The 22,050-nt window shown below is 36.3% G+C and overlaps 2 protein-coding genes and 1 long non-coding RNA gene across 6 annotated transcripts in view; 2 read left to right on the forward strand and 1 right to left on the reverse strand.

Annotated features, from left to right (window-relative positions):
* On the forward strand, nucleotides 1-14,888 carry LOC113117566 (receptor-type tyrosine-protein phosphatase epsilon-like). Of its 2 annotated transcripts, none has more exons than XM_026286331.1 (21): nucleotides 1-207; nucleotides 4,457-4,652; nucleotides 6,523-6,594; nucleotides 6,899-6,995; nucleotides 7,784-7,857; nucleotides 8,028-8,161; nucleotides 8,273-8,363; nucleotides 8,527-8,603; nucleotides 9,270-9,306; nucleotides 9,448-9,545; nucleotides 9,710-9,829; nucleotides 10,053-10,216; nucleotides 11,214-11,349; nucleotides 11,434-11,583; nucleotides 11,718-11,811; nucleotides 11,907-11,983; nucleotides 12,222-12,356; nucleotides 12,770-12,895; nucleotides 13,003-13,154; nucleotides 13,346-13,481; nucleotides 13,642-14,888. In XM_026286331.1, the coding sequence occupies exons 3-21, from the start codon at nucleotides 6,525-6,527 to the stop codon at nucleotides 13,714-13,716; spliced, it is 2,043 nt and encodes a 680-aa protein (XP_026142116.1). In that variant the 5' UTR covers nucleotides 1-207; nucleotides 4,457-4,652; nucleotides 6,523-6,524; the 3' UTR covers nucleotides 13,717-14,888. The 2 variants fall into 2 exon arrangements, with proteins under 2 accessions (XP_026142116.1, XP_026142117.1); XM_026286332.1 differs by having other exon boundaries at nucleotides 4,457-4,632.
* Nucleotides 11,402-17,323, reverse strand: LOC113117567 (uncharacterized). 3 transcript variants are annotated; one of them, XR_003294178.1, is made up of 4 exons: nucleotides 17,231-17,323; nucleotides 12,728-12,832; nucleotides 12,214-12,338; nucleotides 11,429-11,565 (listed from the first exon to the last, which is right to left on the reverse strand). It is a non-coding gene; the product is annotated as an uncharacterized LOC113117567 (long non-coding RNA). The 3 variants fall into 3 exon arrangements; XR_003294179.1 differs by lacking the exon at nucleotides 17,231-17,323 and adding an exon at nucleotides 15,265-15,383; XR_003294177.1 differs by lacking the exon at nucleotides 17,231-17,323 and having other exon boundaries at nucleotides 11,402-11,565; nucleotides 12,728-12,816.
* Nucleotides 15,398-22,050, forward strand: part of kctd3 (potassium channel tetramerization domain containing 3) — a 15,987-nt gene continuing 9,334 nt past the window's right edge. The window contains exons 1-11 of the mRNA XM_026286330.1: nucleotides 15,398-15,750; nucleotides 16,295-16,348; nucleotides 16,657-16,702; nucleotides 16,940-17,013; nucleotides 17,103-17,161; nucleotides 17,263-17,343; nucleotides 17,450-17,605; nucleotides 20,746-20,836; nucleotides 20,910-21,100; nucleotides 21,182-21,297; nucleotides 21,386-21,473. Of these exons, the coding sequence (XP_026142115.1) occupies nucleotides 15,680-15,750; nucleotides 16,295-16,348; nucleotides 16,657-16,702; nucleotides 16,940-17,013; nucleotides 17,103-17,161; nucleotides 17,263-17,343; nucleotides 17,450-17,605; nucleotides 20,746-20,836; nucleotides 20,910-21,100; nucleotides 21,182-21,297; nucleotides 21,386-21,473 (1,027 nt within the window). The 5' untranslated portion in view covers nucleotides 15,398-15,679. The remainder of the gene's footprint in view (nucleotides 15,751-16,294; nucleotides 16,349-16,656; nucleotides 16,703-16,939; nucleotides 17,014-17,102; nucleotides 17,162-17,262; nucleotides 17,344-17,449; nucleotides 17,606-20,745; nucleotides 20,837-20,909; nucleotides 21,101-21,181; nucleotides 21,298-21,385; nucleotides 21,474-22,050) is intronic.

A 22,050-nucleotide genomic window follows, 5' to 3' on the forward strand; every position in this document is an offset into this window, starting at 1 on the left:
GATGACTGACTGGGGAAAATGTTTCCACCATAAATGAGGGTGACGCACGGAGGGCGCATCATCATCATCATCTCACGGCAGGCACCGGCGCGCGAAGACTAGTGAGGAGGGATCATCACAGGCACTATCTGCACAGCATCCTCAACAACACTCAGCACTGAGCACTGGATTTTACCGACACTTTACATGAACCTGGACATCACACTGGTAATACTGCAATTATTACTTTGCAAAATAGAGTCCATTTATCATTTGCATTGTTTTTCACCTGTAAAAGGAAATATGTTTTGCGACGGTCTCAGTCACGTTCGTGATAATGAGTTCGAAATAATTCATTCTCACAGCATCGCCCATTTTGTCGTTTACGTAAATTTACGTAAACAAGAGATTTCGTTAACCTGTTTACGTTTTATGTATTTGTGTTTACTCTACATGCGTTTTTTTCTGTAGGTAGTAATCGTACGATTTGTTTATAAGGAACACGAGTCAGTGGGTTGCGTTTCAAAATCTATTGAGCTGCCTGTCTAGACAGCATTTTACGTGCAGCAGTATTTTTCATTGTATCGCACCTATGTTGCCCAAAAATGTTGCACATGCCTAAGCTGCTCAAAAATGTTGTAGCACTTACACACACATATATATTAACCCTTAAATGGTTTCTGTAGTCTATACTAAGGGATACGTAAAGAATTGAGTAAAAATGTTGAAAGGAGGTTTCTAAAAATTATCGGGCCACGTTACTAATATAGTATGCAATAAAACATGTAACATTTACCACATTGATCTGAAAGTAATATGGCAACATCATTACATTTTATTTTCATATTATAAAACTTAAAAATAAAAACAATATTTCGAAGAACAACATAAAACATAGGAGTCCTAATATGCAGGAATTTGTCAGAATCCTAATTCTATGTTTTATTTTAATTATTTTATGTTCCTGCACTTTTAAGGGTTAAACAGGGAGGAAGCATAGTGTTATTGCATTATTAGATCAACATCCTGTATTTACATGAATGACATATAGATGAAAAGAGTTGACTGACCTTTTCGTCACTTGAGTTATTCCTTTATGGAACATAAACAGTTGCATAAGGCAATTCTCATGAGTCTGTTTGTGTGGATGTGATGTTTGGAAAAAGAGGACGATAGATTTTGCCCTGAGGGTGAAGCAGAGAGTGATGCCATTTGTATACTCATCTCCATTCTTGCCACAAATACTTTAGAGCCATTGTAAAAGATGTTTAGATGTGAAAACGCATAAATGAACAGATTGTATTCAATTCAAAATATTATTTAATATTCTAGAATCAGCCAGATTCCATTAAGATACTTCATTAAAATAATTATTAAGTCTAAGGTCAAGTAGAAATAGTATACAACTAGACTTTTTATAATGCACTCTTTGTCTTTTAAACTGTACTTTTACTCCAGAACCCAGATTTTCTATTATCACGTGAACCACTGGACTACACATACTAAAGCAAACAAAATACCTTCATAATCAAATATTATGTAAAATGTATTAACAGTACTACAAACATCACAAACTCAACAAAAACAAATATAACTTTTTTTTACATATATATTTTTTTCTCAGCGTTTAAAAAAAACTGCAATAAATGTAGCAGAATGGTTGATTTAAACACCATACCACATTCATTTTACACTCAAGACCCTATCAAAATAGACCTAGAATCCATTTTCAGCTGGGAATGACTGTGATCTACAGGCTATATTAAACCACACATCCACTAGAGTAATAGTTTCCCAAAATCCGGATTATTCATTGATAACCATTTTTGCAAACATCTTAAGTCACAAATCTTTCCATCCCTTCTCTTACATTTGAATATTTTCCAGCTTTTAGCCTTTTTATCTTTTAGAGATTAAAGCAAAGCTGTTTTAAGTCTCAAAAACATTCCATAGAAAGCGCACTGTGTATTTGAATCCTGTTATAGCGATGAATAAAAAAAAAATGGATTTAGGAAAATGGATTTTAATAATATTAGCATAACTCATAGATGCATTCTCCTGAAGTTTATGCAGTATGTAAAACAATGGTCTGATATGACCTTGTTTCTGGTAGAGAGAGAGAGAGAGCACAGCCGGCAGGATTAAAGCAACATGCGCTTAAATGGAGATTAATTTCATAATTACTTGTGCACAGCACTCTAATCTGAAAGCTTAAGATGTTGGTAAACTCTCTGGTTTTAAGACCCTCGTAGCTGACAAGGCCAAGAGGTCAGTATAAATGAAATGGCAGATTTAAATGGCTGTTCTTTTTCCATAATGTGAACTCAGGTAGCAGATATTTCACAAGAACCGAATGCCTCCGACCTTTTCCACTAAAGTGATTATGTTTCAGGTCTCTCATCGATTTTATCTTATTATAGGACATTCGATTGCATGTGAGTAATGTGAAGTTGTTACTAATCATTTTGCTTCTAGAAATTCAGCCAAGATTATGGATTTTCGGTCTATATCGTTTTAGGAGTAATCCATTACTGATGTGGTAAACCACATTTGTGAAGGTTAAGGGAATTTTAGATAGATAATTTATAGACTATATGCACATAAGAAATTAACAGAAGTACAAGCATGGAAGAGGCTTTTTACGATGCACCAGCATTTGCATTTGTTCTGCATTACATGCATCTCGAAAATAAACGCTGGTAGTCACGTTCTTGCATAGAGGTCAGTTATAGTGCAGAGTCAGCCTTCTGTGTGCTGGTCAGCATCTCTCCATGTGCAGCTAACACCTCCATCCAATCTGTTTCCTGTGTTTGAAGAGACTACATGGTTACTTGGACCTACGTTAATGCTTACACTGCAATCATTTTTGCTCAAGAGAAATTATTAATTGATGTCATGAATGAAAACCAACACTTTGATGTCCAGAATGTGCTTTGAATGCGCTGGTGACACAAAAATTAAACACTGAGAGGTTCTGGCTGTAGTTTTGAAAATTTTAACACTATTCGAGTAGGATGTTATTTTTGGATTGTCTTGAAAAGCAAAAAGTCTTAATGCACTATAAGCAACAATCAGTAAAAGGGAGGCAACATCCTGGCTATAGATCTAAAGCCCCCCGATTAACAGAGGAAGTCTATTGGATTTGAAAGCTAAAATCTCTTCCTGTTTTGTACTCAAAGGCCCGCTTAGAGACTGCATCTCTGAGAGACAGAAAAGTGTGTTTTGTTTTCCTCTGCAAATGAGTGGGAAAATGCGTGTCTGAGATTTATGTAAAATACATACATACATAATACTAACAAAGAAAAATAGTGGCTGGATTATATAAATGTTACAGGCACTTCCTCCTGTCTTAATTCATCAGTGGTGCTCTCTTCTCACAATGTTCTTTATTCAAACCATTAAGCACCAACAATATGCATTAAATTTCCATATGAAAGATCTGCAGAGCGCAGCAACATGCATTTCTCAAGGTCACAGCATGTATTGACAGTCAGATCAGGTTTTACTGCTTGAGATGCTGCTTGTTCCTTGTAGAGTGTCAGTATGTTGTTTCTTCTTTCGGGGGAGTGTTTCATTTGGTGTTGTTTGCATGATTTTTTTTTCACGAGAATTCGTCATGAAGGCCATTGACTCATACATTAACAACAACTTCCAGACGGCCAGTCTGTGTTGACTGAGCTGTGCAATCCACAGTCAGCTCAAAGGAAGATCATGAAAAATAAAGAATGGTTGCATATCTTAAATAAGGGTTTCATGATATTCACATATTCTGTTTAGCTAAATGAAAATGTATGCCCATCCAGAAATGAGTTAAAGTCGAATTAATAGTAAAGTGGACAGTAACCAGATATACTAAATTAACCTTAATTTAATGTATACGCATATGGCTAGACACCGTCATTATTCACATTACTGGTACATGTAAAAAATAATGTTGCTGTTAGAGCCTGAGTAACTGTCACTTGATTTTGATTGACAATGTTCTTGATTTGATTCGCATTCATGTGATCCGGTCAGGGCCCTGAGATGACCAAAACCTAACCAAACCCAGTTTTACACAGTATATTATGACCAGGGTTGTTGCTAAAATTTGTATGGGTACTGTGTACTGTGGTATGATATGAAATGCTTATTATTTGCTGCTAGAGTCAACGCTGAATTACAGCATCACTGATTAAAATGAGTATAGGTATATCAGACTATAATAGTCTACATTAAAAGGTGCATACTGTAGATGAGTTTAGCTATGCATGCTCTACTTCCGAAAGACAGTTTTCCAACAGGAGTAGATCTTCTCAAACTGATTTCTGGGGGAAAAATCAACTGGCACAGTTCTAAAGGAGAGATTTAAAATCTTTTTGATTCTCTCTCTTTCCACAACCCCCTCTGCCACTGTCTGTCCTACACATTTTATGAGGTTTTTAAAAAAGAAGACAATTCTCTCTCCTAATGTATCCTTATTCCTTGTTCTTTGCAGGCAGTGGCTATCTAAGGATTGCCCACTCCAAGAGGACAATGAAAAAACCTGCTCTCATATATTATTGAAGGACAGAAGTGCCTTCACAGAAATCATGACTCCTGGAGACCTTCTGGAAAAGTATAATAATTAATGTCTCCTCTCTTTAAATCTATGGACTGAGAAGTTGCCTCAAAGTGAGACATATTTCACATTTGTGAGTATGCTTGTGTGTAAAGCTGCATTAATCCTTCAAGTTTTCTTTTCTAATCTCTATAGACAGAGTTCATAAATGTTTAGTGGCAGGTAGATTTTCTATTTCAGTTTTTGAAAGGATTAATATATGAAATCTCTCTTTGGTGGCATTGAAAAAGTTACAGGGGATCAATCACATATCGGGCTATGTGACAGGTTTTCTACGTTGGGTGATTTGCTGGACATCTACAGTATATATGCAGTTGTCTTATTACCACTCACTTATAAACCAAACAACATTCATTTCTAATTGCATATTTTAATTATTAATTTAAAGGGTTAGTTCACCCAAAAATCAAAATGATGTCATTCATAACTCACCCTCATGTCGTTCCAAACCTGTGAGACCTCCGTTCATTTTCAGAACACAGTTTAAGATATTTCAGATTTAGTCCGAGAGCTCTCAGTCCCTCCATTGAAACTGTGTGTACGGTATACTGTCCATGTCCAGAAAGGTAAGAAAAACCTTATCAAAGTAGTCCATGTGACATCAAAGGGTCAGTTAGAATTTGTTCCAATTATTCTTATAGGCTGAAATTATTCCAAAAATAGCAAAAACTACGACTTTATTCATCACTGTCTTCCCTTCCAGGTCTGTTGTGAGATTTAAAAACACAGCAGTTTAGTGATATCCGGTTCGCAAACGAATCACTCGATGTAACCGGATCTTCTTGAACCAGTTCACCAAATCGAACTGAATCGTTTGAAACAGTTCGCGTCTCCAATAAGCTTTAATCCACAAATGTTCACTTTTTTTTAATGTGGCTGACACTCCCTCTGAGTTAAAACAAACCAATATCCCAGAGTAATTCATTTACTCAAACAGTACACTGACTGAACTGATTTTTGGCTGAACAAACCCTTTAAGTGAAAATACACTTGAACAGCTGACCCTTTATACAAATTTCACATGATCAATGTCATAAATTTGATTATTGTCCTAAAAATAAAGTAAAATATGAAATACTTCTTATTCTTTCAACATTATTATTTAAATTACGTTTTCAAATCACGTTGTCTTTTGTACCCCACTGTATTTAATATTAAGTTTATTATATACTGAACATCACATAGCAATGATCATTGTTGGGCTGAATTTACAGACAATACCTTTTTAGATATGAAAGTGCAATTATATCTGGAGAAGAATGTCTTGTCCTACTTTTCTCAGTTGCTGCTGGTTGTGTGCTGTAGATGGTACCATATCTCCAGAGGCCACAACTCTCTGGACCATTAATTGAAATTAATTTTAGATTTGATCATGTAGAGGGAAGATTCTTACTGAATGGCATGAGAAAAAGATTGATGGATTTAATATAGGTTAATTGAAACTCTTGTGAAGCCTTTGCACATTTGCTGAATTTTGTACTGCATTATAAATTCTTAAAACGATACTTCACCCAAAAATGGAAACTCTGTCTTTATTTACTCCCCCTGATGTCATTCCAAACCTTCGTTCTTCTTCTGTATTTTTGATGAAATCCGAGAGCTTTCTGACCCTGCATTGACAGCAATGTAATTAAAACGTTAGCAAGGACGTTGGTAAACCAGTCAATGTGATACTTTTTGTGCACAAAGAAAATAAAAATAACTTAATTCAACAATACTTCTCCTTCAGATCACCCATTATGGAGAGTGCATTTCTCTGCACGTAAACAATCATCAGCAGCATCACACACATGCATTGTTTACATGCAGAGGTAATATCGATAATGGTGAAAGACGTGAGAAGATGGAAAATGCAGATTTTCAAATAAAGTTAGTTGTCAGTTATTTACTCTTTTACCAGGACACTCAAATAGTTGTTTGTTGTTTTTTCTTCTTATGTGCAGCCATGATGGTCCTGTTTCTAGTTTCAGCAGCTCTCATTTCAAACAGTTCCTCTCATGGAAACCTGACAACAGGTATATCATGTCCAGATATATGTTTTTAACTTAATGATTCAGAAACATGTCGACACGCAATCTGTACCCAGAACTTTAATTTCCATAGAATTGGAATGTCTGGAATTGGAACGGTTCACATTTTAAAATATGAAAATGCTTTCATTTGCCAAATTGACTAAAGTTATATCCAGTTTGATCAAGTTTACGTTCAGAATTCCATGCATTTTCATTCTTGAATAAAGCCTGCATATTCCATCTGGGCCTGCTGAAAAGCCTGTTGAGAATCTTACTTCTCACTTCCATTATCTTTCTCTTTGTTCAGAGTCTCCAGCGCCTCAAGGGTCACATGTCTTAGCCTCAGGCCTCGTCACCTCTCTCCTGCTTGTCATCTTTCTTCTTCTCATCGCCTACATTCTGAGGTAAGATAACACACATGGCCTGTACAAATATCTATTGATAGGGATTGAACTTCCTACGAAAATTTTATATATATTAATATTAATATTGCTACATGAAAATTGTGTAATTTGTCCAGGCCAGAAATTTATTTATCCAAAGCTTCCATTATTATCATAACATCAACTCAGCAGTTTCAATGATAATCATACCTTTAATAGATTATCTTTCTCTAGGGCTCCTCCACATGTTGTTTGTAGTACCTACAAAAATTGACACCCCTCACCGTTCCTACCTGCAGAACTAACACTTGTTCCCCTCTAGTGTTCTTCTGTAGTTGTAAGTGAAGTGTAAATGACCTTAGTTTCAAACTAATTATGTATAAATATATATATTTATCAAAATATTGAGAAAATCACTTTTAAAGTTGTCCAAATGAAGTTCTTAGCAATGCATATTACTAATCAAAAATTAGGTTTTGATATTTTTACGGTAGGAAATTTTCTAAATATCTTCATGGAACATGATCTTTACTTAATATCCAAATCATTTTTTACATAAAATAAATTTTTTATAGTTTTGATCTATTTTTGTCTATTGCTTAAAATATATCCAGCGACTTAAGACTGGTTTTGGGGTCCAGGGTCACAAATGTGAAAGCAGTTGTGTTTGTGGGTCAGTGAGTCATTTTTCTCTCAGCTGCTCTGAGGAATAACTAAACAATCTCCCATGAGAAAGATTTTGGTGTGTATTGACAACTTTGTCATTTTTAAATTTTTTGTTTTGTTCTATCTCTCTGTAAATGTCTCAGGTTTAGAGAGCAAAGGAAGGATCTTGTCGTCTCGGTTGACAAAAAGTTGCCAAATGGCTTTTCGGAAGATCAAGGTACGTTCTTATTTGTCAAATTTTTTGCTGCCATCTTGTCTATTTGTACCAAGCCTACATTTTCAGAACAAATCTTTTAGAACTTGGCATCTGCTTGAGATATAAAACAGGAACTGGAGAAGAATGACTCTCTTTCAACCTGTATGTTTTTCTTCTTCTCTCTCTGTCAGAACAAACGTTGGTGCTCCTCCCCAGATCACCCTCTCCATCAAAGCGTTATTTCCCCATCCCTCAGGACTCCATGGAGGAAGAGTTTCGCCTACGCATGGCAGATGATGGCAAACTGTTCAGAGAGGAATTTAATGTAAAAGCTTAGACACACACAAACTTAATCATTCTCTGCATGCACACTAACTCCATTTTGTTTTCTTATACTCACATAATGTTTCTTTCTTCTGCCGCTTCTATTTTAAAGTCTTTGCCTTGCGGTTTTGGCTGTGGTACCTTTGAAGCAGCGAGCAGGGATGAGAACAGAGAAAAGAACAGATATCCCAATATTCTGCCCTGTAAGTGTTCCACAGACTTGCAAACTTTCCAATCTTCCCAAACTTTGGAAGAGCTTGTTTTGTGTCATTTAGGTTTAGTATAATTTTGTAATCGTGATTGTTAGAATTTGAAAGGAGGAAATTGGTCTCTAGAGTTTAATAAAAATAATCATTTCGTTCTCAGATGACCACTCAAGAGTGCTGCTTTCACACATAGATGGATATATGGGCTCTGATTACATAAATGCCTCTTTTATAGACGTGAGTACTTTCTCCATGCTTTTGAAAAATAAAAAAAAGTAGGAATTAAAGTGATAGAAGTTCATACAAAAATGGAAATTCTGGCATTAATTACTCAATCTCATGTCTTTCAAAAACCGTAAGACCTTCATTCATCTTCAGAACACAAATGAAGATATTTTTGATGAAATCTGAGAGCTTTCTGACTCTTCATAGACAGCAGTGCAACTGCCACATTCAAGGCCCAGAAACGTAGGAAGGACATATGTGACTATTCTTTCAATTTTTGTTTTCTTTGTACACAAAAATATTCTCGTATCTTCATAAAATTAAGGTTGAACCACTGATGTCACAAGGAATATTTTAATTATGTCCTTGCTACCTTTGTGGGCCTTGAACTTGGTAGTTACATTACAAGGTCAGAAAGCTCTCGGATTTCCTCAAAAATATCTTAATTTGTGTTCTGAGGATGAATGAAGGTCATGGTTTGGAATGACATGAGAGTGACAACATTTTTGGGTGAATTATCCCTTTAATTCCTGTGATCTAATACAGTATGCATGTTGTTATGACTTTAATACTTCATAAATAATACATTGTATAATGCCTATAAAGCCTTGTATCTTGACATTGCAGATGAATGTACTTTGCTGAATCTCATGATTGTTTCATTGATTTTTCCTATAGGGCTACAGAGAAAAAAACAAATTTATTGCAGCTCAAGGTATGCACCAATATTTTCCCTCTTCCCATTTGTAATAAACATTTAGAAGCTAATTAAATCAATCAAAAGCAAAAATGTTCACCTCAAATGACCTTTCATTCATCTATGTTTAGATTTCCAAGATGTTTGTCTTATTTTCAGGCCCAAAACCAGAGACAGTGGGAGATTTCTGGAGGATGGTTTGGGAGCAGAAATCTGCTACTATAGTCATGTTGACCAACACAAGAGAGAGAAAAGAGGTAAGAGGAGACGTCACAATTTATTTAGAGTTTAACATCTAAATAGTTGCAGAAAGTTATAAAAAAGGGGGACAATATAAAAAAAGAAATTCCAAACACTACTAATAAATTGCAGTAATCAAGTATTTGGTTAAATATGTGTGATGTCTGTGTGTGAAATGCAGGAAAAGTGCTATCAGTACTGGCCTGAGCAGGGCTGCTGGATCTATGGCTGTGTGAGGGTGGCAATGGAAGATGTCACAGTGCTGGTGGACTACACAATAAGGAAGTTCTGTGTGCAGCATGTGAGTGGTCATTTCCCTTAGAAACATTACATCATCAGTAATCAAATGTTCTGCATAATATACTGACATACCAGTACAACTATTCTCTTGACAGGCCTGTAATTTAGTTACTTAGTAATTTATTGTCATTTTTACACCCTTGTGTAATCAGCCAGGCAGTATTTTCTCATATAATTTAAATATATATGGTTTTTGACTTATGCAAGCTGGTGTGATTTTGCAGCATGCTGCTGATGGCTGCAGACCTCCAAGGTTGGTCACTCAGCTGCATTTCACCAGCTGGCCTGATTTTGGTGTACCCCTTACCCCTATTGGCATGCTTAAGTTCCTCAAGAAAGTCAAGACTGTCAACCCTGCCCATGCTGGACCAATTATAGTGCACTGTAGGTAAGACTGCAGGCTATTATTAAAAATATATTCACCTACAGACTAAGGGGTCATTCACAGAGAATGCGTATTTCCATTCCACAGTGCTACTTGTCCATTGTTTTTCTATATACTGTAAATACATTAGATGGACGCGTTTAATTATTTTTGTCTTTTGCAACATCCTGCACATCATGACTCAATCTGAGTCATTAGACATCTTCAAGAATCGAAAAATAAAATACATCTCTTCCATCAAGCACTTATAGCATGTGTATCATTGCTCTTTTGTTGATCTTGATTGCTTCCATTGTCAATTTTGATTGCTTACATTGTACTAATTTTTAAGTCGCTTTGGATAAAAACTTCTAAATGACTACGACACAGTTTTAAATGTAAAGAAAAGGTGTCTTGAGATCTTTTGTTTTCCCCATTCACTGCCTGCATTTCACTTGTTTCAGAGCAAAAACATGTTTTGTGTGAATGGCCCCTATGAAAATGAATGTACAGTATATAACAGAAATGTTCTACATACAACAGTCTATTAGATCTATAGGGATGCACTTGAGCATGCTAATGAGTTATGTGCTATTTTATTGGGTGAAACATTTGAAATCATGAACATTTCAACCACAACAAACAGTCTGAAATGCAAAGTATGCAGAAACAACCACCAACGCAGATGTCTTGAGGCTCTGCTGTTAAACGCCCCCCTCATGTGGGATTGTTAACACCTCAGCCAGAACCACAGACTTTCCTACATGTTAAAGTGTGAATAGTCGCTTATTGCAGTGAAATGGCCAACTCCAACTTTTCCTGGTATGCTGTATGGTAAAAACCTGCAACATTCACAGCATTGTGAATGTTAATATCAAATTGATCCCATGTTCGAGTGGACTGAGATAATTATCTAGCCCAGAATAGTAATTCAATGTTCAAATAGTAAAATGAAAACCCAGCAGTTTTTACTACGTTATCTCATACTTCACATCTCACGACTCATTATCTTTCTGTGTAGTGCTGGGGTTGGCAGGACTGGGACGTTCATTGTGATTGACGCGATGATGGATATGATGCACGCTGAAGCAAGGGTGGACGTGTTTGGCTTTGTGTCCAGGATAAGAAAGCAGCGCTGTCAGCTCATTCAAACAGACGTAAAGGACTTTGTGCAGTCCTTCTTCTGTATTTGACTCATTTCAGCAGTGACTGGCCACTGATTTCTTCTCTCTCGCCCACAGATGCAGTATTCATTCATTTACCAGGCACTTTTAGAGCATTACCTGTATGGTGACACAGAGTTAGACATTGCTTCTTTGGAAGGCCACCTCCACAAACTTCACAACACACACACACAGATGGACCGAGTGGGTCTGGAGGAAGAATTCAGAGTAAGAACCACATTACACACATTCCAAGGATTTGCTAAGCAAGAGTATGGAATGATCTCATGATTTACTATAAACATAAAATGCAAAAATAAAAAGTTATTTTTAACACATTGTTTTGTTTGGAATCTTCTTAGAAATTGACTAATGTCCGCATAATGAAGGAGAACATGAGAACCGGAAATCTTCCCGCCAACATGAGAAAGAACAGAGTACTGCAGATAATCCCATGTGAGAAGAGGGATATATATTTAGAGATACAGATTTAACATTTCAGTACTTTTTCTTTCTTTCTTTTTGTAATCAATATCCTGTCTTATTACTAGATGACTTCAACAGGGTAATATTATCTATGAAAAGAGGGCTAGAATTCACAGACTACATCAATGCATCTTTCATAGATGTAAGTATATGTTTCATAAAAAGTAAAAATATTGCCTATAATAAGAATACATTTATACATTATACAATAAAACAACTATTGGCTATGTTTACATACATGTTACATTACATGTTTTAATATATATATATATATATATATATATATATATATATATATATATATATATATATATATATATATTAATTATATATAATTAAACAGAGCATTGGGAAATGTTCTCATGACTTTACCTTTGCAGGGTTATAGGAAGAAGGATTACTTTATAGCTACTCAGGCACCTTTAGCTCACACTGTGCAGGACTTCTGGCGAATGGTATGGGAGTGGAAGTGCCACTCTATTGTCATGCTGACTGAGCTGAAAGAGAGAGAGCAGGTATAGTTTATATTTATATTTTTAATATTTATATATTAATTAGTGCTGTCAAACGATTTATTGTGATTAATTGCATCCCAACTAAGTTTTTGTTAACATAATTTATGTACGTGTACGGTTTATGTATTATGTATATATAAATACACACATACAGTATATATTTACATTATGTATATACATTTATATTCTATATAAATATAATTCACATATAAACATAACATATTTTTCTTAAATATATATAGAGTACATGCATGTGTTTGTATTTATATGTACATAATAAACAAAGTATACACACATATACTATGTGAACAAAAACGTTTATTTTGGATGACAGCACTAATATGAATCAACATAAAGAAATGTGCAGTTACTCTTCCACAATTCCATGTCATGTCGGACAACTCCCACTGCAGGAGAAGTGCGTGCGTTACTGGCCAGCAGAGGGCAGCGTTTCATTTGGAGATTATGTACTGGAGCTGAAGAGAGACACACTCTGTGAGACTTTCAGCATTCGAGACATGCTGCTGTCATATGCATCAGTGAGTTAAATGTGCAGTGAATTTGACCTTTTTATGCTTCAACACACACTTCACTTAGGAGCTTCCTTTATTTTACACAAATTGAGGCTAAATTGAGCTGTTTGCAGGAGAAGCAGACCCGTCTAGTCAGACAGTTCCACTTCCATGGTTGGCCAGAGATTGGAATCCCATCAGACGGAAAGGGAATGATTGATATTATTGCTGCAGTGCAGAAACAACAGCAGCAATCTGGAAACAATCCTATAGTGGTGCATTGCAGGTACAAATACTCTCTCAATCACTCGCTCACTTACACACACACACACACACACACACACACACACACACACACACACACCATATTGTTAAATATCATTTTTTTTCAAATTGTTCAGCAGCAATTTTTTGTATAAACTCTTTAAAACCTATCATAAAAGTATGTTTTGTATTTTTGTGTTTGTGTGACATCAGTGCTGGTGCTGGTCGGACCGGAACCTTCATTGCCCTCAGCAACATCTTAGAGCGGGTCAAAGCCGAGGGGTTACTGGACGTATTCCAGACAGTGAAGAGTTTACGCACTCGGAGACCTCATATGGTCCAAACTGTGGTAAGAATGCAAAACACTGTGCATAATTCACATAGATCTGATGGCTTCACTGTTATGTAACAATATGAATAATAGTAATAATAATTAAAATAATAGAGTACATGTTTTGGCGTTTGACTGAGTGAATTATGATATAATGTATTTCCATTTGTCTTTTCAGGAACAATATGACTTCTGCTACAGAGTTGTGCAAGATTTTGTTGACATCTACTCAGACTATGCTAATTTTAAATGAGTGCAGCTTACCAACACACATTTATATTATATTTAAACTGGCTTGGTGACACTCCATGCACTTGACATTTACTATTCTTGTTATATGCAGTAGTGTAATATTTTGGATATGATCAGACTCCAGTGGCTTAACCACATCATGTCTTTTGTTACATTTGTGTAAGTATTAAGTATGAAATAAGTTTTTAGTTATTTTTAATATGACCATACTATTTAATTTGTACATTAACAAGTTTATTTTTTTATTTATAAATTGTGTTCTAGAAATTTGAAGCATTCCATTCTGAGTATTTGTTCCTTCTATTTATGTTCCAGCTTGATTCCCAGAAATATTTGCATGGGTGTGTGTGTACTAGTGTACTAAAATGAATTAAGATACTTCCAAATTTGAATTGTATAGCAATTCTTGGCCAGACTCTAATTTGCATCAGTCCTGATAAGTCACTAGTTGTACCATATACATGCTCTTCACCTTTCACATCACCTTCATAACCTGACTGAGATGTCCAACCACTTAATGAAACTTTAGCAGGCTTTAAAGTTTCTGTGATGATAATGCTGTTTATTCTTATGACTTCATAAGCCAATCAAATACCCAAGAGGCTACAACTGTGACAGAGATACGGATATGGATTTAGCATACAACGTTCAAAGGAAGTAGTAAAATCCATAATGATAATTTGGTTGAGGAATTAATAGATGCCATTTAGGGTTTAGTGAAACCTGTAAACTAACTGGAATAGTTTGTTTTCATTGTTCCCTACAAACACGATACCTTGTGTTTTGGTCTGCTTATTTGAACAAGGTCAATGCTGAACCCTGTGCTGTCACTGCAGTGTTACTACAACAGGGTGAGAAATTCTGGAGAAATTGAGGAAAGACGTATGCCTTAATACCGAATAACACCATTTTCTGCAATAAATGTTTCAGTCAATACTTGTGCCTGGGTGTGTGTGCAAATTTCTGTCTATTATTATACTATAGAAAGTTAATATAAGCAGTTTTTAGTAGTTGCACGCATACTAGTTTTGCAGGTTGTAATACATATTTCTGCAGTTGATATTGGTAATGCATAGTAGGTTTGTAGTGCACACTCCAAAAAACGTGTACGGTCAATTGTAATTACTTACAGCAATCTTTACCCATAAAGAAATAAATAAATAAAATAAATATAGGCTATATGTTTTTATGTTCACTTACATGAGCTGAAGACTCCCAGAACCTAATACTTTGTAAAATCAGTTTTATTTTACATCGACTGAGTCACCTCACCTTGAGCACACATTTAAGTCACTAAACATATTGCTATGCTAATTATTATTAGTGGTCAATTGCATGACAGCTGGTCATGGAAGGATTGTGGTACTAATAAGTGGCGACCAGCTCCCTGTAGATTAAAAAGCGCCTTCATCTCATACTAGTGTATTTCAGTGTAACGTTACATGTCCTTTTATATTTTAAGTGGTGTTCATTTCTTTATTTGTAAAATCTTAGTAAGTAGCCAAAAAAAGAAAAAAAAAGAAAAAAAGAAAAAAAAAGTAGCCTATACCTTTAAGACTGTGTAGATGAGATGTTCAGCTTTCTCCTCAAGACACACTCCCAAAACACTGGAACACTGGGCGTGGTCTGCGTCCTGTGTCAGGAACGACGCCGCTCGATTGGCTGACGTTCTGATGAGTCCACAACGTTCTAGCATCGCTCTATGGCGTCCACAACACTGAACGTAGCGTTCCCAAGTCCCATAGGCTACAGAAAAGGGCCTTTGATAGTTGAAGGCCGTATTTTGAGTTGTTTATTAAAGCTCTGAGTATGGAGAACACTGTGTACGAACAGTTCCATCTCACACGTCCTTCTGGTGACGCATAATTTATCGCGGGGTCGTGAGGAAGATTAAAGAGAATCTTGAGGAATCGATGCACAAACTGGATAATCAAATCGCGTGTATAACTGTTCGGAATTAGACGATGGCTGGAATTGGGAACAGTTCAACACCTGGAATGGGTGACATCATCCAGCTGAATGTCGGAGGAACGAGGTATGCTGACGTCATGACTTCTTTACGCGAACTCGAAGTCAAAACAGTTTTATTTGAGATCAAAGGCTACGTCAACGTGAAGAGGATTTTGACTTTGATATGACGTAATCAGCGTTACGGTACACAAAGTGTGTCCGTTAACCATGCCTTAAGCTATAAAGCACATCATTTTGAGCTCAGACTACACATCTTGAACCTAACCACAACTATTATTGCGTCAATGGGACTAAATCTTTTCAGTTCCTCAGCTTCCAAATGCTTGACTACAGGATGTCATCATAACCTCCAAAACCCCCTAAACTACCACCATAATGAAACATACATGTATAAACAGAAGAAACACCCTAATAGAAGTAACAAATTCCCCCGTGATAGCATGGTTAACTGTTACTTAAGTTACTATAATAAAACTGTGCATTAAAAATATTATAAATACATGAAATCTTCTTACTGTAACAATAACTGTTCTAGTTCTAGCTCACTGAGTGAAATAAAATGACTTAAAAAATTGATTGTATCAATAATCCTATCTACATATTTTCAGATTTAGCACATCAAGGCAGACTCTGACATGGATTCCTGACTCATTCTTCTCAAGGTAAGATAAGATTGTCTGAAGCAGGGCCATAGCATGTTGTTTTTCTGCTCTTTTTTTTTTTTTTTTTTTTGACTGGGGGGAGATTTGAGTTCTGTAAGTTGCAGTATGCTACATACATAAGTATGAAAAGTTAAAAAAAGTGTGACTTGTCATAATATAAACACTATATAGATCATCCAGAATTATCTTCTTTGTGTGTGTGTGTGTGTGTGTGTATATATATATATATATATATATATATATATATATTATATGTTTATATACTAAACCTCTATCCATTCTTCTCTGTCCATGTTTTTTGTGCTCAGTTTACTTAGTGGAAGAATATCAACACTTCGGGATGAAACTGGAGCTGTGAGTAAAGTCCTGAAAAGCAGTTTTATCTACTTTTTTTGATGGTTTTGTTTTTAATGTAAGCATACCAAAAAAATAAATAAAAATAATAATAATAATAATAATAATAATAATGAATGAATATTAAATAACCATGTTTTGTGTGTTCTTTGTTAAAAATAATTTAAGTTTTCCAGAAGCAAACAAATTAGAAATGTATCCAGCTCTGAAAGAGATCTCTCTTTTTTTTCCTATAAGATATTTATTGACAGAGACCCAACAGCTTTTGCCCCCATTTTAAACTTTCTTCGAACAAAAGAATTGGACTTGAGGTGAGACATAACATATACTTATTTTTATCCATTACATATCCCAAAAATATATAGTTTATTATGTGTAATCCCCATGCTTTCTCTGATAGGGGGGTTAACATAAGTATCCTTCGACATGAAGCCGAGTTCTATGGTATTACCCCCTTAGGTATGTAATAAAAAAAGAAATGTGACTGAATTAGGTGCAGCACCTAATTTATGCATGTATACATCTTACCTTACATCTCTGTTTGTCACTGATATGGTCAGTCCGACGCTTACTGCTTTGTGAAGAACTGGAGCGATCGTCATGTGGAAGTGTGCTGTTTCATGGCTACCTCCCTCCACCAGGTAGGTTGAGAGTAGATCTGTGGAAGATTGAGGAAAAGCAGTCACCATTTCATCCTCTGTGCCAAATATAACAGATCAGGATGAGGCTGGTATCTTTGTCCTTCAGCTCTCCCAGCGCGGAGCAGTGCCGGAGGGCAGGGTGCAGCTGTTGCAGGTCCAGAGGAGCGCTCGGGCCCCAGTGGCGCAGAGGGGGGTTACCCTCGTTCTTGCCCTCAGTCTTCTCTCCCTGGACCTTCTGGAGCAGATGGACCTCAAAGACTGGGTGAGTAAAAACGGTGCAGTTACTTCTGTGGTTACACTGAAACTTAGATGATTAAAGATGCTGTGCAAAAAAAGATATATTACATGTATGTACAGTATTGTTCAAAATAATAGCAGTACAATGTGACTAACCAGAATAATCAAGGTTTTTAGTATATTTTTTATTGCTACGTGGCAAACAAGTTACCAGTAGGTTCAGTAGATTCTCAGAAAACAAACAAGACCCAGCATTCATGATATGCACGCTCTTAAGGCTGTGCAATTGGGCAATTAGTTGAAAGGGGTGTGTTCAAAAAAATAGCAGTGTCTACCTTTGACTGGACAAATTCAAAACTATTTTGTACAAACTTTTTATTTTTCTGGGATTTAGCAATCCTGTGAATCACTAAACTAATATTTAGTTGTATGACCACAGTTTTTTAAAACTGCTTGACATCTGTGTGGCATGGAGTCAACCAACTTGTGGCACCTCTCAGCTGTTATTCCACTCCATGATTCTTTAACAACATTCCACAATTCATTCACATTTCTTGGTTTTGCTTCAGAAACAGCATTTTTGATATCACCCCACAAGTTCTCAATTGGATTAAGGTCTGGAGATTGGGCTGGCCACTCCTTAACAGTAATTTTGTTGGTTTGGAACCAAGACTTTGCCCGTCTACTAGTGTGTTTTGGGTCATTGTCTTGTTGAAACAACCATTTCAAGGGCATGTCCTCTTCAGCATAGGGCAACATGACCTCTTCAAGTATTTTAACATATGCAAACTGATCCATGATCCCTGGTATGCAATACATAGGCCCAACATCATAGTAGGAGAAACATGCCCATATCATGATGCTTGCACCTCCATGCTTCACGGTCTTCACTGTGTACTGTGGCTTGAATTCAGAGTTTGGGGGTCGTCTCACAAACTGCCTGTGGCCCTTGGACCCAAAAAGAACAATTTTACTCTCATCAGTCCACAAATGTTCCTCCATTTCTCTTTAGGCCAGTTGATGTGTTCTTTGGCAAATTGTAACCTCTTCTGCACATGCCTTTTTTTAACAGAGGGACTTTGCGGGGGATTCTTGAAAATAGATTAGCTTCACACAGACGTCTTCTAACTGTCACAGTACTTACAGGTAACTCCAGACTGTCTTTGATCATCCTGGAGGTGATCATTGGCTGAGCCTTTGCCATTCTGGTTATTCTTCTATCCATTTTGATGGTTGTCTTCCGTTTTCTTCCACGTCTCTCTGGTTTTGCTCTCCATTTTAAGGCATTGGAGATCATTTTAGCTGAACAGCCTATAATTTTTTGCACCTCTTTATAGGTTTTCCCCTCTCTAATCAACTTTTTAATCAAAGTACGCTGTTCTTCTGAACAATGTCTTGAACGACCCATTTTCCTCAGCTTTCAAATGCATGTTCAACAAGTGTTGGCTTCATCCTTAAATAGGGGCCACCTGATTCACACCTGTTTCTTCACAAAATTGGTGACCTCAGTGATTGAATGCCACACTGCTATTTTTTTGAACACACCCCTTTCAACTAATTCAACTAATTGCCCAATTGCACAGCCTTAAGAGCGTGCATATCATGAATGCTGGGTCTCATTTGTTTTCTGAGAATCTACTGAACCTACTGGTAACTTGTTTGCCACGTAGCAATAAAAAAATATACAAAAAATCTTGATTATTCTGGTTAGTCACATTGTACTGCTATTATTTTGAACAATACTGTATGTATATAAAAATACTTAAAGAAGATAAAAGAATCACCACTGACTAAGAGTATGATCTCACATATTTGTGTTAACAGTTTTAATGAACCATGTTATAGAATACTTTCATAAATGCATTGTGGATTTTGAAAGCTGTATTAGATGCAGCAGTAGAGAGTACAGAGAACATTAGAACTGGGTTGGTTGTAGCTGTCTCAAAGCAGACTGGAGAATAACATGTGCTCCATTCTGGTATGGGCATGTGGGGGGAGGGGTTGGGGTGCCATGAAGACAAAGTATTCCCCTTATAAGCAGTAGTGCAGTAGGCAGGGTGAGGTCATCTTAAAAGGCCTTTTATATCCTCTGTGCCCAGTGAAGTCATGTGAGAAGAATGATGAAAAAGAGATGGGGAAAACAAGTTAATGGACAGGCCTTCCTTTTATAACCATTTTTATTGCATTTTGGTGCATTTATTTATCACAGGGCAAAATGTACTGAGCCAAAATCACAGAGAATTTGGATAATAATTGGATAAAAATTGACAGAACGGGTAAAAAAAACATTGAAATATGTGTTTACATAGGATTTTTTGTAATGGTACAAAGTGTTTAGCAAAAAAAAAAAAAAAAGTGCACACATCCAGTAAGCAAAAAGCTCAATGTGGGTGCTCCACCAAACAAGAATTTGAACCAAAAATTCAAAGTAGACACACAACAGCTCCAGAGATAGAACAATATATTTTTATGTTCTCACCACAGGTGACGTTTAGACGCTCTTCATCAGTCCTATTTTATTCTTTTATTTCTGGAGCTCTGGTGTTCCTACTTTGATCTTTTGGTACAAAAAGAAAAGTGACAATAGCCACTAATAACAGGCAACAGCCAGTATAGAAGAAAACCAAAATAAAAAAAAAACAAAACAAAAAAACACACCAAATGAGCTTGTTGTATTATCATATTATAACTGTGTTTTGTTCTTTTTGTGTTTTTGCATAAACTTGAAAAATTACTTAATAATATATTAATTAAAATTCTACTAACAAATATTACTGGGTCCACTGAACTGAATGTTTTTATGTTAATTACTTTCTTTGATGAATCCATGATGATTATTTTTAACCAACCAACCAAACAGTGAGTGTCTGTTAATTTAGATTTTTAAAGGGAAAGTTTACACAAAAATGAAAATTCTGTGATTTAAAATCTGTTTACACATCCTCAAGTTGTTCCAAACCCATATTGATTTCATTCTTTATTTTAGCACACACACAAAAAAGATGTTTTGATGAATATGAGTAAACAAACAATTTACCGTAACCATTGACTTCCATAGTATTTATTTCCATACTACAGAAGTCAATGGCTACCATCAACATTTCAGCCTACTTGTATATCAACATATTGAGGTATTGTTTTGGATTTTTTTTTATATTACAACAGGATCACCAGTGGACCCTAGGAAGGTGCTGATTGTCGCTGGCCATCATAACTGGATTGTAGCTGCTTATGCACATTTTGTAATTTGCTACAGGTAAAGCTACAGACCACACTTTGAAATGTAAAATAATAAGGGTTATACTCACCAGACTGGGATTGTTCTTTAGGATAAAGGAATCAACCGGCTGGCAGCAGGTGTTTTCCAGCCCTTACCTGGACTGGGCCATTGAGCGGGTGGCCCTCAATGCAAAAGTTGTAGGTGGCCCACATGGAGATAAAGACAAGATGGTGGCAGCATCATCAGAGAGCAGCATTATATTGTGGAGTATCCAGGATGGAGGGAGCGGAAGTGAAATAGGTAGAAGGACAGAACAAAAATGAAATGCGCAGTCACTCATGTGTGTCGATTTAAAGATAATGTTTATCTGTCTTTGTAAAGGTGTGTTCAGTCTTGGAGTACCAGTTGACTCTCTGTTCTTCATTGGGAGTCAGCTGGTTGCAACCAGTCACACGGGGAAGGTAGGAGTGTGGAACGCTGTCACCCAGCACTGGCAGGTAAAGCAATTTCACTTTTATACTACATTCAGACATATTATCACTGTTCATATTTGATAACTTCATTTGCAATACATCACTTGTACAGGTGCAGGATGTAGTGCCCATCACGAGCTGCGACACTGCTGGCTCCTTCCTCTTGCTGGGCTGTAACAATGGCTCAGTTTACTATATTGGTAAGCTGCTCATCTTCTCCTGGATTGCATTGAGTTCATTTTTATATGACGTGAGTGGTTAATGAGATGTGCAACCGGAAGTACCAGAATCAGTGTTGAAAACGTAATTACAATTTCATCAAGGCATCAGTGTAATTCATTTTACAGAGCAAATAGGTTAAAAAGTCTTATGCAATTCATCCTCCTAATGCAGTGCTGTGATCCACGTGTGTTTGATTTTTTTGTGAGATTTTGGTGTAGGGAAATGCAGCCTTATAAGATGTCATTTTAATTACTATATACACTAGCATTCAAAAGTTTGGGGTCAGTAAAAGTTTTGTTAAATAAATGAATACTTAGTAAGGATGCATTAAAATGATCAGTAAAGATATTTAGGGTTACATATATTAGGGCTGTGCAAAAAATCGAATGCGATTTTCATGCACATCTCATCAGTAAAGACGCTCCTGTAATTAGAAGTATATCTCCCAGCACGTGCGTTCAGATCATGGTTGCCAGGTTTTCACAACAAATCCTGCTCGGTTGCTTCTCAAAACTAGTCCAAAACTAGCGTTTCCAGGAGGTTCCCTGATAAAAA

This window comes from Carassius auratus, chromosome 17 (assembly GCF_003368295.1).
Source record: "Carassius auratus strain Wakin chromosome 17, ASM336829v1, whole genome shotgun sequence".
NCBI classification, from domain to species: Eukaryota; Metazoa; Chordata; class Actinopteri; order Cypriniformes; family Cyprinidae; genus Carassius; species Carassius auratus.

What these genes read in the sequence shown, in the direction of transcription:
- LOC113117566 (XM_026286331.1), top strand. Translation starts at nt 6,525, where the DNA reads ATGATGGTCCTGTTTCTAGTTTCAGCAGCTCTCATTTCAAACAGTTCC. An exon ending in TGTTCAGAGAGGAATTTAAT is followed by an intron (nt 8,162 to 8,272) that starts GTAAAAGCTTAG and finishes TCTATTTTAAAG; the next exon opens with TCTTTGCCTTGCGGTTTTGG. An exon ending in ATATCCCAATATTCTGCCCT is followed by an intron (nt 8,364 to 8,526) that starts GTAAGTGTTCCA and finishes TTTCGTTCTCAG; the next exon opens with ATGACCACTCAAGAGTGCTG.